The sequence below is a fragment of the Centruroides vittatus genome, unplaced genomic scaffold, assembly GCF_030686945.1.
Source record: "Centruroides vittatus isolate TY-2023 unplaced genomic scaffold, ASM3068694v2 contig_728, whole genome shotgun sequence".
NCBI classification, from domain to species: Eukaryota; Metazoa; Arthropoda; class Arachnida; order Scorpiones; family Buthidae; genus Centruroides; species Centruroides vittatus.
Window position 1 is genome coordinate 572,203 of NW_027122465.1, and position 18,585 is coordinate 590,787.

The 18,585-nt window shown below is 26.2% G+C and overlaps 1 protein-coding gene across 6 annotated transcripts in view; it reads left to right on the forward strand.

The window, feature by feature from the left end:
- Positions 1-18,585, forward strand: part of Ca-beta (Ca2+-channel-protein-beta-subunit) — a 192,618-nt gene that overhangs the window by 30,160 nt on the left and 143,873 nt on the right. For 2 of the 6 annotated variants that reach the window (XM_067277085.1, XM_067277084.1), the window contains exon 1: positions 14,932-15,122. The exons of the other annotated variants lie outside the window; for them this stretch is intronic. Coding sequence is in view for 1 of the 2 variants with exons in the window: in XM_067277084.1 (XP_067133185.1) it covers positions 15,102-15,122 (21 nt within the window). In the remaining variant the exon portion in view is untranslated. Of the gene's footprint in view, positions 1-14,931; positions 15,123-18,585 lie in introns of those variants that run through there. 6 annotated transcript variants of the gene reach the window in all.

Genomic DNA, 18,585 nt, shown 5'->3' on the forward strand with positions numbered 1-18,585 from the left:
AAACTTATCCATTTCATAAAGCTAGTCACGAAATCTTTTAGGCATAATAAGTCATATTTATTATGTACATTTAATTTTAATCATTCTAGCATTATTTAAATAATAAGCGAAACGATATATTTTCGTTATAATAATAATAATTAAAAATTCTCATTATAATTCAAATACTTCAATTTTTAAGTTTTTCATATCCCATAAAGGCAAACAATTATTTTAATATATTAAAATGTAAATAGCCATACTAAAAAATTGGGTTTAAATCGTTCTTCTCGTGGATCACATTCTAATATTGTAATATTCATTTTTGTCTGGTTTTAATGGTTTTGACAAACACGAATTTGAATATAATAAAAATGGATTTAACAATATAATAATCATTTAAAGATCGGGCTACCTGGAATTAAAGTCTCAAATGCTACTTCGATTATTCTATTATCTATTCGATTTAAACTTTAACCTGTAACATAAATCGATGACTTCTAAATCATTAAATTCTATCAATGTAAAGTAATATGCAGTTTTTAATAGATTATCAACTACATTAATATAATACACGATATTGCAAAGACTTCTGGATAACGAAAATACGCGTTAATTATAATTTTTCTATTGTCAAGAAATTTTAAATTACTGTACAGTTTTTCGAAAAAATTTGTCCAAATTGGCGGGGTTCGAGTTAGCAGAGGTCTACTGTATTTAAAATACAGTACACAACCACTCCGTGACTTAGAGTTTCGTACCTTTTGTCGAATTTTACGCAAGCTCGCAACTAGATGCACTGAATTTGAAGTAAAGTAGAACACGTAAATGAAGTCATTTATTCCATTTTTGTTATCTGACGTGTAAGAAAAATTACAAACGTCTACTTCGAATAGTAAAGTAAAAAGATTAAGACAAGTGCCAGTACAAGTACAGTACATTATAATCAAGAATAATAGCGAAGTACAAGACAAATGGCGTAATGGTGTAGTCAGAGCGTTGATCGAAGACAACGTCTTTTTTGTTTATGTGGATTTTTTTTTTGTTTTACGAAGTTTTTATGTTGCACCTGCCGGAAAAATTTATGCAAGTCGGATAGTGATTATATTTTGCTGTTTTTTTGCTATAAATTTTCACTTTTATATACATAAAAATAGCTTTACTTCCCAAAAACATCTGTAGGATATTGTTTTTAATTTAAAAAAAAGTAATTTGCCATAACTTATTGATAAAATTTAGACATTATCAACGATACATATTATCTTAGTATATATTTAAAAATATGTTTAATCGATAAATGCATCAACAATCAATATTTTAAAAGTAAAATATTAAATGTTAACTCTTAATTCGGAGAATTGTTTATTTATTTTATCGATATTCTTACATTAAATAATGACTTCAAACGTAATCATAGTATATATCATAAATGAAATATTAAACATAAATCGTGTAATATTCTTCATATCCCGATAGTATAGCGGATCGGTTCGCATTCGGTATCAGTGAGACGGACGTGTTTAACTTTAGCAAAGCTAATCTTTTCTAGCGCTATTATTTCCTTTTATAGATAGATAGATACATAATTTTTATACCAGAGTTTATATTTCTGAGTTCTTTATTTCAGCATACTTTAATATATACGATATTATTAATTAAACAATTTACAATTATATATCTATATGGAAGTACGGCAAATAGTTTTAAGAAAAAAATAAAAAGTATTTTAAATTAGAAATGAAAATTTTTTCAGTATTTATTGAGAATTTCATCGATATTAGCATAATTAAGCAGTGGCGCATGCAAAGAGGGTAATTGCCTGGGACCCCCATCAATAGGGGCCGCAAGCCAATCTTTTATAAGAAAATATTTTCACCCAAAAAATTTCCCCGAAGAAAAATGTCTGAAGTCAACACTGTAGCCTACATGGGGCCCCCTAATTCAAATTCGCCTGGTCTCCATAAAGCTATAACTCGACACTGTAATTAAGTATGTTATAATTATGGTTATGTCGGTATTTGTAAACTGTTTTAAATCATTTTGAGTTTATCAGAAATGAATTAAATATATTTGCCAATAGTTTAGTCATTATTATCATCGAGTAAATTATTGACAAGTACAGACTATTGTTATGTAGTCCACAGACGATCTATACAAATATATACACTGAAATAAAATCCATCTAAAAAGATAACTTAAATTAGAATTTAGTTAGTGATATGTTTTTAATATAGATGGTATTTACAATATTTACAAACAACATTATCGTTAGAAACATCACTATTAAAGCTGCGAATGGTGAATAATTTATTAAAATATTTATATATGATTAAGACGATAAGTTTTTAATATAAGAAATTAATCTTTTAGTAAAAAATTTCTATAACAGGATTGATTTTAAAAATATCTTGAAAGCTATGAAATAACTTAATTATCATTTCTACACATTCTTTTGTTTACGAGTAGAATAATTACTAAATTTGATCCTTCCTACTAATTAGGAGTGCTGAGATTTAATCACCATAAAGATTCTATGATAAAATGAAAATAGTTCTCTGATTAAAAATTTAATTAAAAAAGAAAGGAAAATATTAGTTAGACCTATTTAATATTTATATACGTAGAAAATATTGTTCGAATTAAATTGTGTTCTTGCTTAATTATTTTTAGACTTTTAGAAATTAAATTCTAATCAAAATAATCTGTCGGGATATTAAACTCGATATTTACCAAATCGATTGATTGTTTTGCATATTATCAAGTCGATTTTTTGTTAGTTTTATTTGTAAAAAATTATAAAAACAATTTAACTATAGAAAGTTAATTATTAATAGACAATAATTCAATTATTGTGTATAAATAATATGATTCTATATAAGATTATGTTTATATTATAATGAGTAGTGGCTTGCCCCTGTACATCATACTTTTCCTTTGAGTCATACCGGTCATCTATCAGATTCTATCTAACACAGTAACAAAATTTAATCAATTTAATGTTAAATGATAAAAATAATTTTGTTTTCAAATAATATGAGAAAAATGATTTAAAATTATTGTTTTTTCTTTTATTATTTTTCTTAGTAAAAATTTTATTTTTAATTTTATACTTATTGTTTTTACTTAATATCAAATTTAAGTTACTAATTAGTTGTTTTATTTAATTGATTCCAGTTTATAAGATATGAAGAAGTTAAAATCTTTTCTGACTTTTACTATTAAATATAAAAATAATTGTTATTTTGTATATTTTTGTAAATTTATTTATCGTTTATTTCTGAATTTAATTTTTGTTTTTATTCATAAATATTAACATAATATTATTACGTTGAATATGTCTGTAGAACTGTTGAGTTTGCTTCAACCAGGCATAAAAATTTACAATAAAAAAATATGAGATCGTCTGTAATACCAATAAAATTATTTACTAGGTATGAATTTATTAGTTAAAAATATATTATTACAGCCGTTGTCAATAAAATGAACATTTTAATTTCTACTTTCAATCTAAATTCACATGAACGTGTGTTAATTTCTATTATCGAGTGCGGCAACTATCCCTAGAGTAGACAATATGACACTAATCATAAATGTTTTTTTCAATTCTGATGTTTCAGTTATATTTTATTGATGATGATAAATTAATTTTATTTGTATTTTGTTATATTATCTTCCACTTCGCAAAATTAAGTAATCAATAAGAGGCGGTGAGAACAAAAGAAGCGCAAAGAATAGATAACATCCCCGGGCACAAAAATAGTTTCTTTACAGTCTCGATTATCAAATTAAAATATTTTTGCTTACAGCTTTTATATTATTTGAATGTAGAAATTTACACATTGAGGTTTATATATTAAATTCTTAATGTTTTTCCATAAAATTTATTTATTTTTGAAGGAAACTGTTTAATCAAAAGCAAGCAACAAATGTAAATATAATAATTATAAGTAATTTAATATCTGTTATCGATATTTTCTGTAAAATATTACATTAAATTGTGAAATAATAATATATGAAATAAACTGACGTTACGTTAATATAAATTAGCCATTTTATTAATTTATTAACGTTATTAAGATTGACTTTAATAACTCGTCGCAGTAAACATTTCCATATATTTGTGTAATTTAAAACAAATTAAATCTTAATTGAATTATAATAGCTATAAATAACATATTAGCTTATTTCACATTAAAACGGGATTTCGTATTAAAAGAAAATAAAAGCTTTTATTAACGTAAAATGTTTAACAGTAACAAAATATTATAATTTTTTTAATATTAATTATTTTAACAGACGTATACAGTGTTAAACATTTCAAATATAATAAATAAAGTCGTAAACAAACAATATACATCTTAGCATTATAAAAATTGATAAAGTATTACATTCTATTTATTACATTTAAATAACTTTAATACTATTTTTGATTATTAAAACATTTAAGTTGAAAGTTTAGCCATTAATATTGTTAATTATTATATTAGTAGAAGAAGCGCTTTGACGTATTATTTATAATTAAATTAATTCGTTCAAATAAACATAACTGTCGACATAAACAGGAACTAAACATCAATTGAAATGGACAGTGTCGAACGTGTTTATATTTGTTTTATGTGGTATAAAAAACACTAAGCTACACACGAATCAATGAAGAATCAGTTTTCTCCATTTTCAATACTCGCAGAAACATCTTTAGCTTAGTATATCTTACAGTAACAGTCTACGCATTGATTTGTTATTATTTTGTCTATCGATTATAAAAAATAAATAAAAATTATTTTTGTAGTTCTACCTGTAAATCTTCTAAGTTTCTTCTAAAAAATCTGTACTATAATTCAGAAAACTAAGTACAGAATTCTTTTTAATATTTATCTTATAGTTTTTTTGGCGTTATCGTTGTTCAATAGTGATAATTTGTTCAATTAATATTCAATTAAATTAATAAAATTTAATTCTATTAGAAAAAAGTACTTGTTACACAATATTTCACTTTTACTTGAAAATAAACTAAGAGTTTATTAAGAGAATTATGCCAACTTGCAATCTATAAATTATCAATAAATCAACTAAGATAGATTTATAAAGGATATAAATATTTAATTCTTATAAATATACCTTATATTTTACTTCTTTGATTTATTACTCATTTTTAAAATAATATTGTGTTTCATTTTTAAAATAATATTGTATAGATAATAACTACTACTGGTATAAAAGACAATAATGTTATTACAATAGAAGTACTGAAAAGAAACACCAGTTATATTAACAATAATAAATACTATAAGTACTGATTTCGGTTGGAATTTAATCATTCTTTTCGCAATCATTAGAATAAAAGAAAATTGAAATAAAAGAACAAATAACTTACATGTTTTATACTACTAAATACAATAACTTTAATTAATGCATTTTATTAAATATGTAATTAACTAATTAATAAAATATACATTAATAAAAGTTATCGTATTTAGCAGTATAAAACATCACTAATTCTTTTACTACGACACATCAATAAATTTTTAATTAATTTTTTAAGTCTTAAAATGCACCTACATGTATAATCAATCAGAGCCGTTGAATAATATATATCTTAATAACTTATTATTATGTCTTAATTAGTATTTTAGGCTATTTAGTCAAAACTTTTACTTCGATTAATTTTGAAACTTCTTGAGTTTTCGTGAAACTTAGCAGCCTAGTTATTGATTGAAGCATTCGAAATTTCTTCAATTATGTGTGTGTGTATACGCACACGTATACACATAAAATCAGAAAGAAATCTGAATGTTTATGTATATTTGTGTGTGCTTTTGTATATATACACATCCACAATACAATGTTAACAAAAGTTTTGATTATATTTGTTTATTCTCAAGTTCTTATTGGAGTTATATTTCGTCAAAGAGGAAGATTTAGGTTTTATTTGAAAATATTTATTTTTTTATTAAAATCATAAAGTTCTTAATTAATCGGATATAATTATTGTAATCTTTATTCGATTAATAATATCGATTATTTCGTTATATACATTTGATAATCAGTAATATAAAGAAATCTCGTGTAATACTTTCTTGTTTTAATTAAATAGTTTAAAATTTAACTTCTATGTATTATACATAGGTTAAGTAAAATAATAAATCTATAAAACAAAGCAAACAAGAATATATATATATATATATACATATAAAATAAACATAAAAGAATATTTCACTTTAAATTTATTTAAAAATTTTAATCATAAATTTGATTAAGCCGAAAAAATTTCTTATTAAATTTTGAACGTACTACAGACCGGAAAAAATTAAATTAAGATTTATTTATTTATTTTTTATAAAGTAAGACAAATTGTATTTAAATTGTACTAAGATTATAATGTGAAAAATAATTCAGAGGAAAAAATGTAGCAAATAATATAGTTTTTATACTAAGAAAACAATTACAATAATAGGCTTTTGTGTTTTTGTAAGTAACAATCTAAAAAATAAGCATTATTATTGCATAAACAAAACACAATTCTTAATCGTTTAGACTATCTCTACGTAATCAGATACAGTCAAATCATTTATTTTTTTATAAATACGAGAAATTTTTAACTAACAAAATTTATTTTTAATTTAAATTAAATTAATCTCTACCGTAAAAGCTACTTTCGATTCTCTTTGTCATCGGTATAGTTTTTAACTACATATAATTAAGAAATTGATTTTGTCTTGAAAACCATTGGTTATAGTTATAGCTTCAAAAAATATATTTTTAATTAATACAATACTAATATTATGTTTAAAAGTAAAATTTATTCTGCAAACTCGAACTCTTTATTAAAACAATCTAACATGTAATTATCATTTAAAAAAAAAGAGAGATTGATCACCGTTTCCTCCGATGTTTCGTAATACATTACAAAGAGATTGTATGAAAAACTATGTATTTTTAAATAAGATTTTGCACTATAATTTAGTGAAAGAAAATAAAATAAAAATGTAAAAATTGAGTTTGAAACTTATTTCGTAGACATATTTTTATTCGTAGATAGATGTAACTATAATCTTAAGTACGTGTATACCCACAATTCTTTTCGTTAAGTTGTGTCGAGCCCCTCCAGTTAGTTAAGACGGCTTATTGCAGGTCTTCTGCAATTGCAAATCTTTACGTACCGAAATATTTTTCATTGGCCCAAACAGATGATAATCTTTGGAGCCAGGTCCGAGCTGCGAGTAGGGTCTTTTAGAATCTCCCAGTGTTGTAGAGACAGTATTTGCAATGTCATGTTTTGTATTGTCATGCAACCGAATGACACCTTGTTGCAGTATCCCAGGTCTTTTGCGGTAGACGGTCTCTTTCATTCTGTCTAGAATCTCATAACAGCGCCCAGCACTCACAGTGGTGCCTTGGGATAGAAAATCGCCAAGTTCGGTATCCAATAAGGTCCCAAAAAACTGTTGTCATGATTTTCTTGGCAAACGGTGTCTTCTAGAATTTCTTTTATTGAGAAAATGATGAATGTTTTTATCATCCTTCAACAATATGTTTGCTGTTTTCATTCTGGTGTCCATAAGTATAACGTTGTTTTATCTCTTTAAAATGCAGGTGAGAAACCTAGAACTTTTCTATTCATAGCATGTCATGTATTGTAGAGAAATGTCATGCTATGAATAGGAACGCTCTAGATTTCTCATCTGCATTTTACGGGGATAAAACAATGCTCTATGTCCTTCTATATGTTTCATGTCTTTCATGTGTTTTGTTACCCACCAGCAGTGGCGAATTAACCATTAGACTGAGTAGACTTAAACCAAGGGAGGGGGTTCGAGAACTAGCAAAAGTAACAAGAAAACAGATGGTTCAATTGATATGTTGTTATAACGACGTGTTATTTCACTTATTTAACGTAACTTAATGTTCCTTTATTCTATTCAACAAACGATGGAACGGGGGACAAGTCTTACTAAAGCTCAACCTAGGTCCTAGGGACTCGGGTGGCAGTTAATCCGCCACTGTCCATTGGGTATTTTAAATGTCATTATTGCTGTAGGTTTTATGGGCCTTTTTACGTTATTTATTTATCTGCTCTCGTATTTATTTGAAAACAGTGAAATTCGTCATTAATAAGAAAAGAAGTGGACGTTTATATTTTGCATTTCATTAATACAAAATCTTAATAAAAATTGATTCAGAGATACACACTGTTGTTGTACGATGTTTTATATTTGATAACTTAATGCTTTCTCTTGGCACTGTTCATTAAATTATCTATTTTTATTGATATTTTTAAAGTACGTTTTTTTATATCTATCTTCTTTTCGAAGATACGAAAATTTTTACGTCTTTTTTCAAAAATCAATTTTCAGATTAGAGTAGAAAATAAAATTATGTCCGAAAATATTTAAAATTTAATAGTGTTTATAGAATCGTTATTTCATTTCTTCACCACTCATTCCTCATGAAAACCTAATCTGTAATTTTTACGGAATAAATTCAAATATCCGATTGTCAGTGTTTCTCAAACTGGAGTTCGTGGATCCCTGAAAGTTTTCAGACCAGTCCTACAGGGTCTGCGAAACATTTAGAAAATATCTAGTAATATGCATTTATCGTATTTTCATACAAATATATTAATAGAATTACAGTGAGTTTCTTATTTTCGATATAATTAATACGTATATAAATAATTTTCCTCACAAAATGCGTTCAATTCCCGCACTAGTTTATCTTTATATTAATATACGTATGAATCATTTAAACGCTCAGCTAATAGAAAACAGCTTACAGACTGAAGTAAATCTTTGGCGTAGCGAGTTAAATAAGTGCTGATCTTTTATGGCCCTATGCATTATGTACCCAATATTTATATATATATATATATAGCCACAAAACGTATGTATGTATATATAAAGAGATACGCAAAAGTTTTGTATTTTCGAGGAAAGGAAGTCTGTTGATCTGAATAATTTGGGAACCGGCTGACATATGTGTTCTGTCACTTCATGTTTTAGCAAAAGTTTAAGCTGAAAGGAACTTAATTTGTTTCCAATTTGATTGCCAATGAAGTATCATATATACGCGTAGGCATATTTCATGCCTATCTCTATAGTCTGCACTCTAAATACGATTCTACGACTCTACGACTCTAGGTATAATACATATCATATTTGATAAATTAACATTTATACGATTTCGCAGTATACTTGTAAATAAGGATTTTCATTATCTTCGAATTCAATACAGTTTTCTTGATATAAAAATCTACGTAATTACCAGCCAAAAACTTTTATCTTTTTGCTCGAGATATAGTTTTATAAATAGATAATACTATTGGCAGCTAGCCTCTTAAACAGTCATACGATTTGAAATTGCCCTTTATCTTCAAAGATTAAGTTTGAATAACCGTGACTCTTGATAAAAAAAAATTCCGAAATTACACACACACATGCACACACATAACTGTATTTTATTAAAATTGCATATATAATTATATGTAACATTGCCTATGGTCTGTTTTATAATAATGAATAAATAGTCTATAGTGTGTCATCTACTATTATAATTTTTATAATATAAATATATTCTGAAATTTCTTCGCGGTGATTAGGTCTACATATACACTTCAGATCACGTTAAATAAAATATGTGACAATTTCGAATATTCAAATGAAAATTTGTATAAACTTCTAGGACAACTTTATTACCCAATTAATATTATTATATGTTTATGCAAATTTACAAATAATGAAATAATAAATCATATTTCTGTCTTTCTAAGGACTATCAATCATTATACATATACTTAGTTTTTTCATTTGTTTTGTTTCGGTTTTTCATACAACGATCGATATGCTATTAATTAACATCAATTTAAAAAGGCAAGATAAAATAGATCAAATTTAAATATTTTAGTTTAATTTCAAATGAAAAACTAAAGCTATTGATTATGTTTAAACGAATTTAAGAATTTACATGTTTCATTTCACAATATTAGCGTTATGTATTTATTAAATGCAATTACTGGACACGCAATCTAAGCTTCACTTCTAATACGAAAACGTAATTTTTAAATTCATTCCTATCAAATAAATGAATTGTAAGAAAATTTTGGCAGTACTTTTATTATATGACGTTTCATATTATGCATATTTATTTTTCTAATTAAGCATTTGATAATTGTGTTTATCATTAAAAAACTGACAATATCATGGATTAAACAGATTATTCAAAAAGTAAATATATCATTCTCTTTCTATCATCTTAAATGCAATATTACATCACTTTACAGTTTTCACTAAAATGTTGCTTTCTACTATTAAAGGAAAAACAAATTAGAATAATAATAACAATAACTTTATATGTTTAGAAAAAATTTGAAATATTTTATATTATTTTATATCATTATTACAGGCTTGTTGGTGTTTTTAATATATATATATATATATATATATATATAGAAAAACACATGATCAAAATTTACTCGTTGTCTTTTTTCTGTTAGATTAATGTATCATATTTCTTAGAAGTGCTGTACTTATCTTTTTGTTACAGTACTTTAATATAGTTAAATCTTCGATACACGTATATTACATAATGGGTTTAAAGATATGGAACTATTTATAGCTATTCATATGGAGGAAACAATAAACCAAGTAACTAAGTTATCTAATTCGATCTAATTTATTTATAAACATATTTTCATTCTACAAAGTAAACTGAAAATTTTGTTAAAATATATATCGGTATGAAATAAATGGTTTTAAAATATCTACGCAGAAGTGGATTCGTTTTCGTAGAAGTTTGTGGATATCAGTTTCCCAATTACATATATTTTATCATTTGTATGATTATGTTTCCAATTTGTATTATTGGGAAGATCTCTTTTCACAATAAGTTATCATTTACAATATGATTAATTGGAATTTTGAGATAATCTATTTTAGATATGACAAGAAGAGATACAAAATTTAATATTGTATTAACAACTTTCTATTTACTATAAACTCAGATATAGTGAATTGAATTTTCTATTTTAAGCTTGATTAAACTAACTTATAACAATAAAACCTATTCTCTTTTATTTTTAATAAATATTTATATTTTAAGTACAGTTACTATTTTATTTCATTCATGCGATATGTGTTTGTAATTAATGTTTTAATGAAGAGATTATTCGATTTTTTCTTATTCTTCAAATATTTCTTTTTATCCGGATTCCAGTTTACTTTTTTCGTCCTTGAATGACAAGTTTATGTAATTAACAACGATGTATACTTTTTTATTAATTCGATTCATCGAATTCGGTCGTAAGTTTGATGTCAACAGTTTGTTGAATGATCTTTTTATAATACTGAATAATAACAGTGAAAGATATCAATTATCCGTAATTAATTTGTAAATAAAGACATTTTATTTACAAATTGTAATTAGGCATTGATATAGAAGAAATGATGTACAGTATTAAATTAAATTTTTGTTATTGCCATTTAAAGTGGTTATGAGAATTTTTTAATAATAGAAAAAAACGCCAATCTTTACAATGATAAAAAAATAATCTCAATTGTAATTATTTTAAACTTTTTAAAATTGTAATTTAAATATTTTTAAAATTGTTTTTCTCAAATCTTCGTAAGTTAAAGTGAGAATTCAAGAATTTAGTTGTGAAGTAAAGCGAAGTAAACTATTTTATATTATGTATACTATGATGTGCACAAAAGATTTTTTATATTGTGTAAAATTTTTTTAGCAATAAATTAGTAAAATTTACTCAGATTGTACTCCATAAATTATTATACAGTAATATAACGTTAAGAAGCATTTATATATATATATATATATATATTATTAGTTATTTTAATAGCCGATTTTTTTACGCTAATTATAGAATATAAACAGAAAGAATGACATTATAACTTAAGTATAGCCTACTAGTATAAATACAGTATACAAATTACTTAAAAAATGTAATTTGTATATACTAGTATGTTTCTTTATTATTTATTAGGTTATTTAATAAAATTATTCTGGAGTTGAATCGTAAATATTAAATTTTATGATGTTGACCAATACGTATAAAAATTTGTTTTCGGCTTTGATCTCGCCATTTTGGCAATATTTTTCGTTTGGTAAACATCTGATTCGGAATTATTTTTCTCACATTTGTCATTTTTTATAGTACACAAAAATCATAAATGTACTGTACCGTACTGTACGTATCACGATAATGGTATTTTAAGAAATGATTTTGCAGGGGAAAAAATATATTATTTGATACAGATAAACTGTATCAAATGATATATATTTTCCCTGCAATCTAATACAGTATAGTTCAATCTAATCAGAAAAATCTATTATATTTGTTATTACTAGAGCTATGAATTGGACAATTATATTTGTAGTATCACTGTATTTTTTCCTCGTTATTTATAATTTATTTTCAAAAATTTTCTTTAATAAAGAAAATTCAAAAAAAGATTATTTTCTAGATTTTTTTTATTAATCTTCATTTTATATTTAAAAATATAACGTGTTATTTGTCATTCATTTTTTACGAGTAACTTATGATTTTTAATTAGATTCCCATATAGTATTCATTATTATTTTAACTTTTAAATTAACATTATATTGGAAAATAGCATAAAGACAGAAGATAGACGGTGGGGATTTTTATTAGTAGCATTACAGTCTTTTTAAATACAAATTTTAATTAATTAATACGAATTGAATGCTATTTCATCATTAAACATTTAAATATTTAGAAAATTCGAAAAGTTAACTAACATTAACGTGATAGAATGATTATTGAAAATATACTATACAAATAAATATATTGTACCATATCTCAAAAATTCCGAGAATAATTCTGACTCACTCTTCTGTTGGATCAGTGATTCTCAAAGTGGGGGTCGCGACCCCCAAGGGGGTCGTGAAAAATATTTGGGGGGTCGCTGAAAAATTAATTCTAGATCAATTTTTTTCAAATATTTTATAAATTTACTATGGGTTCATGTTTAGAAATAAAAACTATATAAAATAATTTTTACTTAAATAAATTGCACATATAAATAATAAAAAGAATATAAATATTTAAATACGAGCCTAACCCCCTCCCTCCGGGATGTTTTTCGACACATACTCATTCTTCGGGGGTCCTTTGAAATTTTTAAGTGCAGAAGGGGGGTCGCGGTCCAAAAAGTTTGAGAAACACTGTGTTAGATGATGATAATCTCTCGTAAAAGGTAGGCCTATATTTCCATATAGGCTATATACAGTATTACAAAGTATGTGCTACTTGGTAATGAACACGAAACTATTTTCCTTCGCTTCTGCTCCAGTTTATTTTGGTAAAGACCGTAAATAGTTCTAATCAAACTCCTTATATATAACTTATTTGATAATTTTGTAACTCTGTGAAGATTATTTTATTTCTATTCGTAAACCACATCTTATCTTTAATGTCTTATATAGGCCTATATATATATATATATTGTATATCATTGAAAGTAAATATATTTTTATTTTTTCAAAAAAATATCAGATAACGTTAATCATAAATAGGATTAACGTTACCTGTGTGACAAATGTTACTAGAAAGTAGTTTATGTAACCATTAAAAACGCATTGAAGTTTCTGGTCAGCCTGAGAAATTTTTCAATAAAATAGCTTGCATGGTTTTTCTATATTACACTTGTTTATATCAATGTTTTTATATTAAAATAATAATAAATATAGTTGGAAAACAAATTCTGATTTTATATGTAAACAGAGTGGAAACTAGATTATCCGAACTAACTTGATGGGACTAAGCGTCATTCGGATAATCCAGAAACTTATTTGTTTTTGTGGCATCAAACACTGAGTTTAAAGTTTCATGAACAATAAGTAATGTAATGCAATTTACCCAAAATCTAACGTAATGTTACGTGTATGACCTAGTTTCGTAGCACTGAAATCACGTCATCCGTTTGGGTTCAACTCTGATTGTACAGTATACATACAGTATAACCTTTCTTTTTACCGTTTCGAATAATCGAATTTCTACTCTATCTTAAACCAAGATCTTGACGTGAAAATGGATATTCGCGATTAATTTGTTTCTTTTCCTAAGTACAGAACAGTTTTACAGTTGTTTTTGATCCAGTTAAATGAAATCAGAATAAAATACATATATATTTATATTAACAGTATGCATTATATATACAAAGTCATTTTTTTATCATATAATCTTTTAGAATTTATTTAACATTTTAGATTTTTTACATAAAAATAAGAAAAATCTTTTTATTTATTTATTATTTTTCTTGAGGTTTCGAGTTTTTGACTCCATTTTTTTAAAGCATTACAATCATGAAAGCTTCCATTTTAATAGATACTGTATTATCCTATCAAATCTGTAATCTTTAAAATTGCTTTACTATTTTTTTTTTCAAATCTAATCTAAATTCGATTAAATACTCTTTTCTTCAGATCTGCTTGGTCTGTAAATTAACTATTTTTCTTCTGTTTTTAATGGAATTGGAATTCGATTAAATTGTTAGAAACAGATAGGTACTGTCTAAACAACTTCGCTACATCTTACTTTTACTTAGATCTTTATTTTAAACTTATTGTTTTTATACAATTCAAAAACAGTTGCTACTATAATATTATATATATTTATATTTTATAGGAAGAATACATTTTATATATTAGGAGTGATATTTGTAACTAAAAAAAAAGCCTAATTTTTTTTTTTTTTTTTTGTAAAAGGAGCCTCGCGAACACGTGTTGAATCGTTCGAAATGCTCCTGCGATGCTTAGTTAACTTAAAACGATCCCATTTGGTCCGCACCCAGTAGGAGCACCTGGAAATAAAAATTCCGCGATATCGATCCCTTTTAGTAGTATATTGTAAAAACGTAAGCTATTGGTCAACTTCACTTGAATCGTCATAGATGACGCGATTGGCTAATTTTGGTATCGGATCAGGCGCACTCCGTTGGATGTAACTGCGGTACCAAGATGGCGTCAGCTCGAGTGTCAGCCAAGCGCTGAACTATATAGATAGGGTTTTTAACAGATGACTCTTAATAAATATTTCTATTTAAATATAAATTGTGCAGATCAGCTTTAATCTTGTAACGGAACAACTTCCAATGAAACTGATTCGTAGAACTGTAAGTGCAACTAATTCTATATATATATATATATATATTTCAAATGTTCTTTTTAACTGATAGTTAGGAAATGACGACGCCTTTCATTCATCCGATTTGTCGTACAATCGATTTCCAAACTTTGCAATGGATGCTCATTCGGTCAACAAATTGCGTCTGTTAAACACAACTTAACATTTGTATACTCAACACTTTTTATTATCAAAGGACTTTACAATTCTTTCATTTCCTTAAAATACTACATTTGAGTAAAGTGCATGTATCATTTTCTTACTAAATTATTATTATTATTATTATTATTATTATTATTATTATTATTACAGTTCAAACTTCAATGAAAAGATTATAAGAAAATACCTATGATAATAAAAATTATACTTTATATCATTAAATTGTTTGCTTGTTGTTTATTAATTTATTATTTACTAATTAAATATTCTTATTTATAACTGCATCTAACTAATTATTTAATACTGTAAATTTCTTTGGATATTCCGGGAAGAATTACTTTTTATGACTGTTTAATCTGGCGAATTGAAAACTTTTCGAAAACGCAAATGATACGAAATAGAAAATATTTTCGAGTTTTAATGTGTGTGTGTGTTTTTCCCCCTCTCCTTTTGTTTCTGGATTTTTATGTAAAATTTGAAGTTTAAGAATTATTTAACATAACGATGGATGAAAAATTTATACTCAAAAGTAATTAGAAAATATTTAGATTTCTGTTGACTTTATAATGTGTATCTATTCTTGCTCTTCTCCGACTGCAATTAAATAATAACTAAACCTCGACGCAAACTTTTAAAGAACAAGTTTAAAAAGGGACGAACGGTTAAAGAATTGGGTACGATAGTGGCCTTTTTTCTATTGACATTTGTGTTAATGTATTTATTTATTCATGTATTATATGTACGTATAGCGTATGTGTATATTTGTACAAGTAATTTGTATATATATAGTAATTCTTTATTTACAGGCCTGTGCAATAAATATCCAAAAAATTCAAATGTCTAAAAAGTTCCAAAACAAATCTTGTTATAGAAATTGGAATCGTTCGATTTTTTGTTTCCAAAGGAGGTTTTTGGCTATTTGAATGACCCGAAGGAGGTTGTTCGAATGCCGAAAACATCTGAAAAGTGAATAAAAAAGGCTGCATTTTTAAAGGTTTGTGTTGAGGTTTAGGTATCTGTTCTCTTTTACATTTACAAAAGTTTCTTCTGAAGTATTGAAAAATCGTAATTTAGTAATTACTTTCATTTTACTTTAAAAGTTTAAATTACTTGAAAGATAAATTATATTAATCAAATTTTTAATGTTTAGTTTGAAGTATAAATATAGTGTAAAAGTATAACTTTTTCTGATTTGTTGAAAATTTGAAAAATAGACATTTTTATATCTTTTTTCCAAGTAGACTGTGTCTTTTGAAATATATATTTTGCATTTCATATCTATCATTGCAACTATTTTTAATTAAATATTTTTCATATGTTGTTATAACTCTTTTTTTAAGCTTACTTTTTTCAACAAGATCTTTGAACTGTAGTTTCTTGTCTCAAAGGTCTAATTTGTTTTAATTATTATAAAATCATTACTTATTGGTATTCTGTTTTGATTTTATTTAGTAAGCAAGATACAAATTATTTGTGTAACAGATGTAATGAAGAATCTGCTTTATTGGAGCTCTGACAGTTTTTAAGACAGATTATTGGATTTAAATAATTTGTCTTGAAGTTTAAAATGAATATTTAAATTTAAGCTAGTATTTGATGACATATTGTTCTGTATATTGTATTAACAACAGTTAAAAGAAACTTCGTAAATATTGCTTTTTTTAAAGAAATTTAATCATCTAAATTTCCTATATATCTTTATGTAGCATCTGAAAGTATCAGTAGAATAAATTTTATTCTGAAAAGTAGTGTTTGTGGATTTTTTTAAAACTGGATGTCTAGCATTAAATAAGACAATATCACTAATGATATTTGTATATACAATTCAAAAGAAATTAGCACTTAAGCACTTATGTTTTCTTAAATCATACATAAAATAAAACAAAACACAAATGTAAAAATGTTTTAAAATTCAAATATGAGACAGTTCAGGAAAATTGAAATACAAAACATAAAAATAATTTTATGATTATTATTTAATTACAATCAAAAATAAGAAAAATAAATTAAATTCAAAGTATAAATAATAATAATGTAATAATTATGCATTTTGTGTGAGTGCCATAACAATACTATGAAAATTCAAATATCCTTTATTTTTTGAAAGTCAAAGTGTAAAAGTAATTGGGCTGCAATTTGAAAAAATTGTAGACCTACAAATTCACATTGTTGTTTGTCTGTCTTTCTTTAATCTTGAGAACAAGGATTAGATAGACTAGACGAGACCAGATATAGAAACCTTATGGGCAGGAGGCTCTGATTAAGTATATATGAACTTCTAATGCAATCCAGAAGTCACATTATTTCAATTCAAAAATTTTTCCCTGAAAGGTGTTAAATAGATGGCTGACTCTAATGTTAAAGGAAAAGTATGATGTACAGGGGCAAGACACTGCTAATTTGAGGTGGAGAGCATATATTTTAAATTAAATAAATTTTTAAAAAATGATTAAAAATTGCAGCTTGGCATTGTGACAATGTCACAATAAATAATTGCTCATAATGGTGTATTCTATTCGTTCTCAATGACAGATTCTATAAACTCAAACAGTGGCGTGCCGTGACATTTGATGATAGGGAAGCTGTGTTTCTGTAAGAAGCCGACTTCAAGGGGCAATCAGTTAATTGCGCGTCAGTAATGGTCTAGGGTCCATTCATACGTGGGTGGTGGCTGTAGAGACAAAGACGACAAGTATCTGACAAAAACCGTTTATTTTAACATAAAATAAACATACACTATGTACAAAATAGTTTGCTTTAGGACAATCAGCTGTTCGGACGTCCTGAGCGTCGATGTGGTTCTTCGATGGCCGATCGAAGGTGGCGCGGGACAGTGGCGTTGACAAGTCTGTAAGGCACGGGGAGACTTCGTCCATTGGAGTCAGGGACACGGTCTACGAATTGGCACGGGTTACAGGTTGGCACAATAGAGGAGGAACTGTTTTTTCTGTTGTTTTTTTTTGTTTTTTTGTTTTCTTTGCGCGTTGACACACGGCGTTTTGGTTATTTGGAACGTTAACCGAGTGCCAGGTGTCCTCGATCGTCGGAGATTATATCAATCTCCGTTCTTTCTTTCATCCATTTTGATTGGTCGTTCTCTCTCAATCACGCTTCCCGAGTGGTTGGCCCCTGGTTACTAAACGTAACGAGACTCTTATCCGGAGCGGGAGAAAAGTCAAAATCGAAGACGAATTCGATCTTCCACCGATCATAGGACGACTTCCTTCCGCGATTTATGGTTTCTGCCCAGCAGTTTGATATAAACAATGGGTGTTCGACTACAAACGACTTTT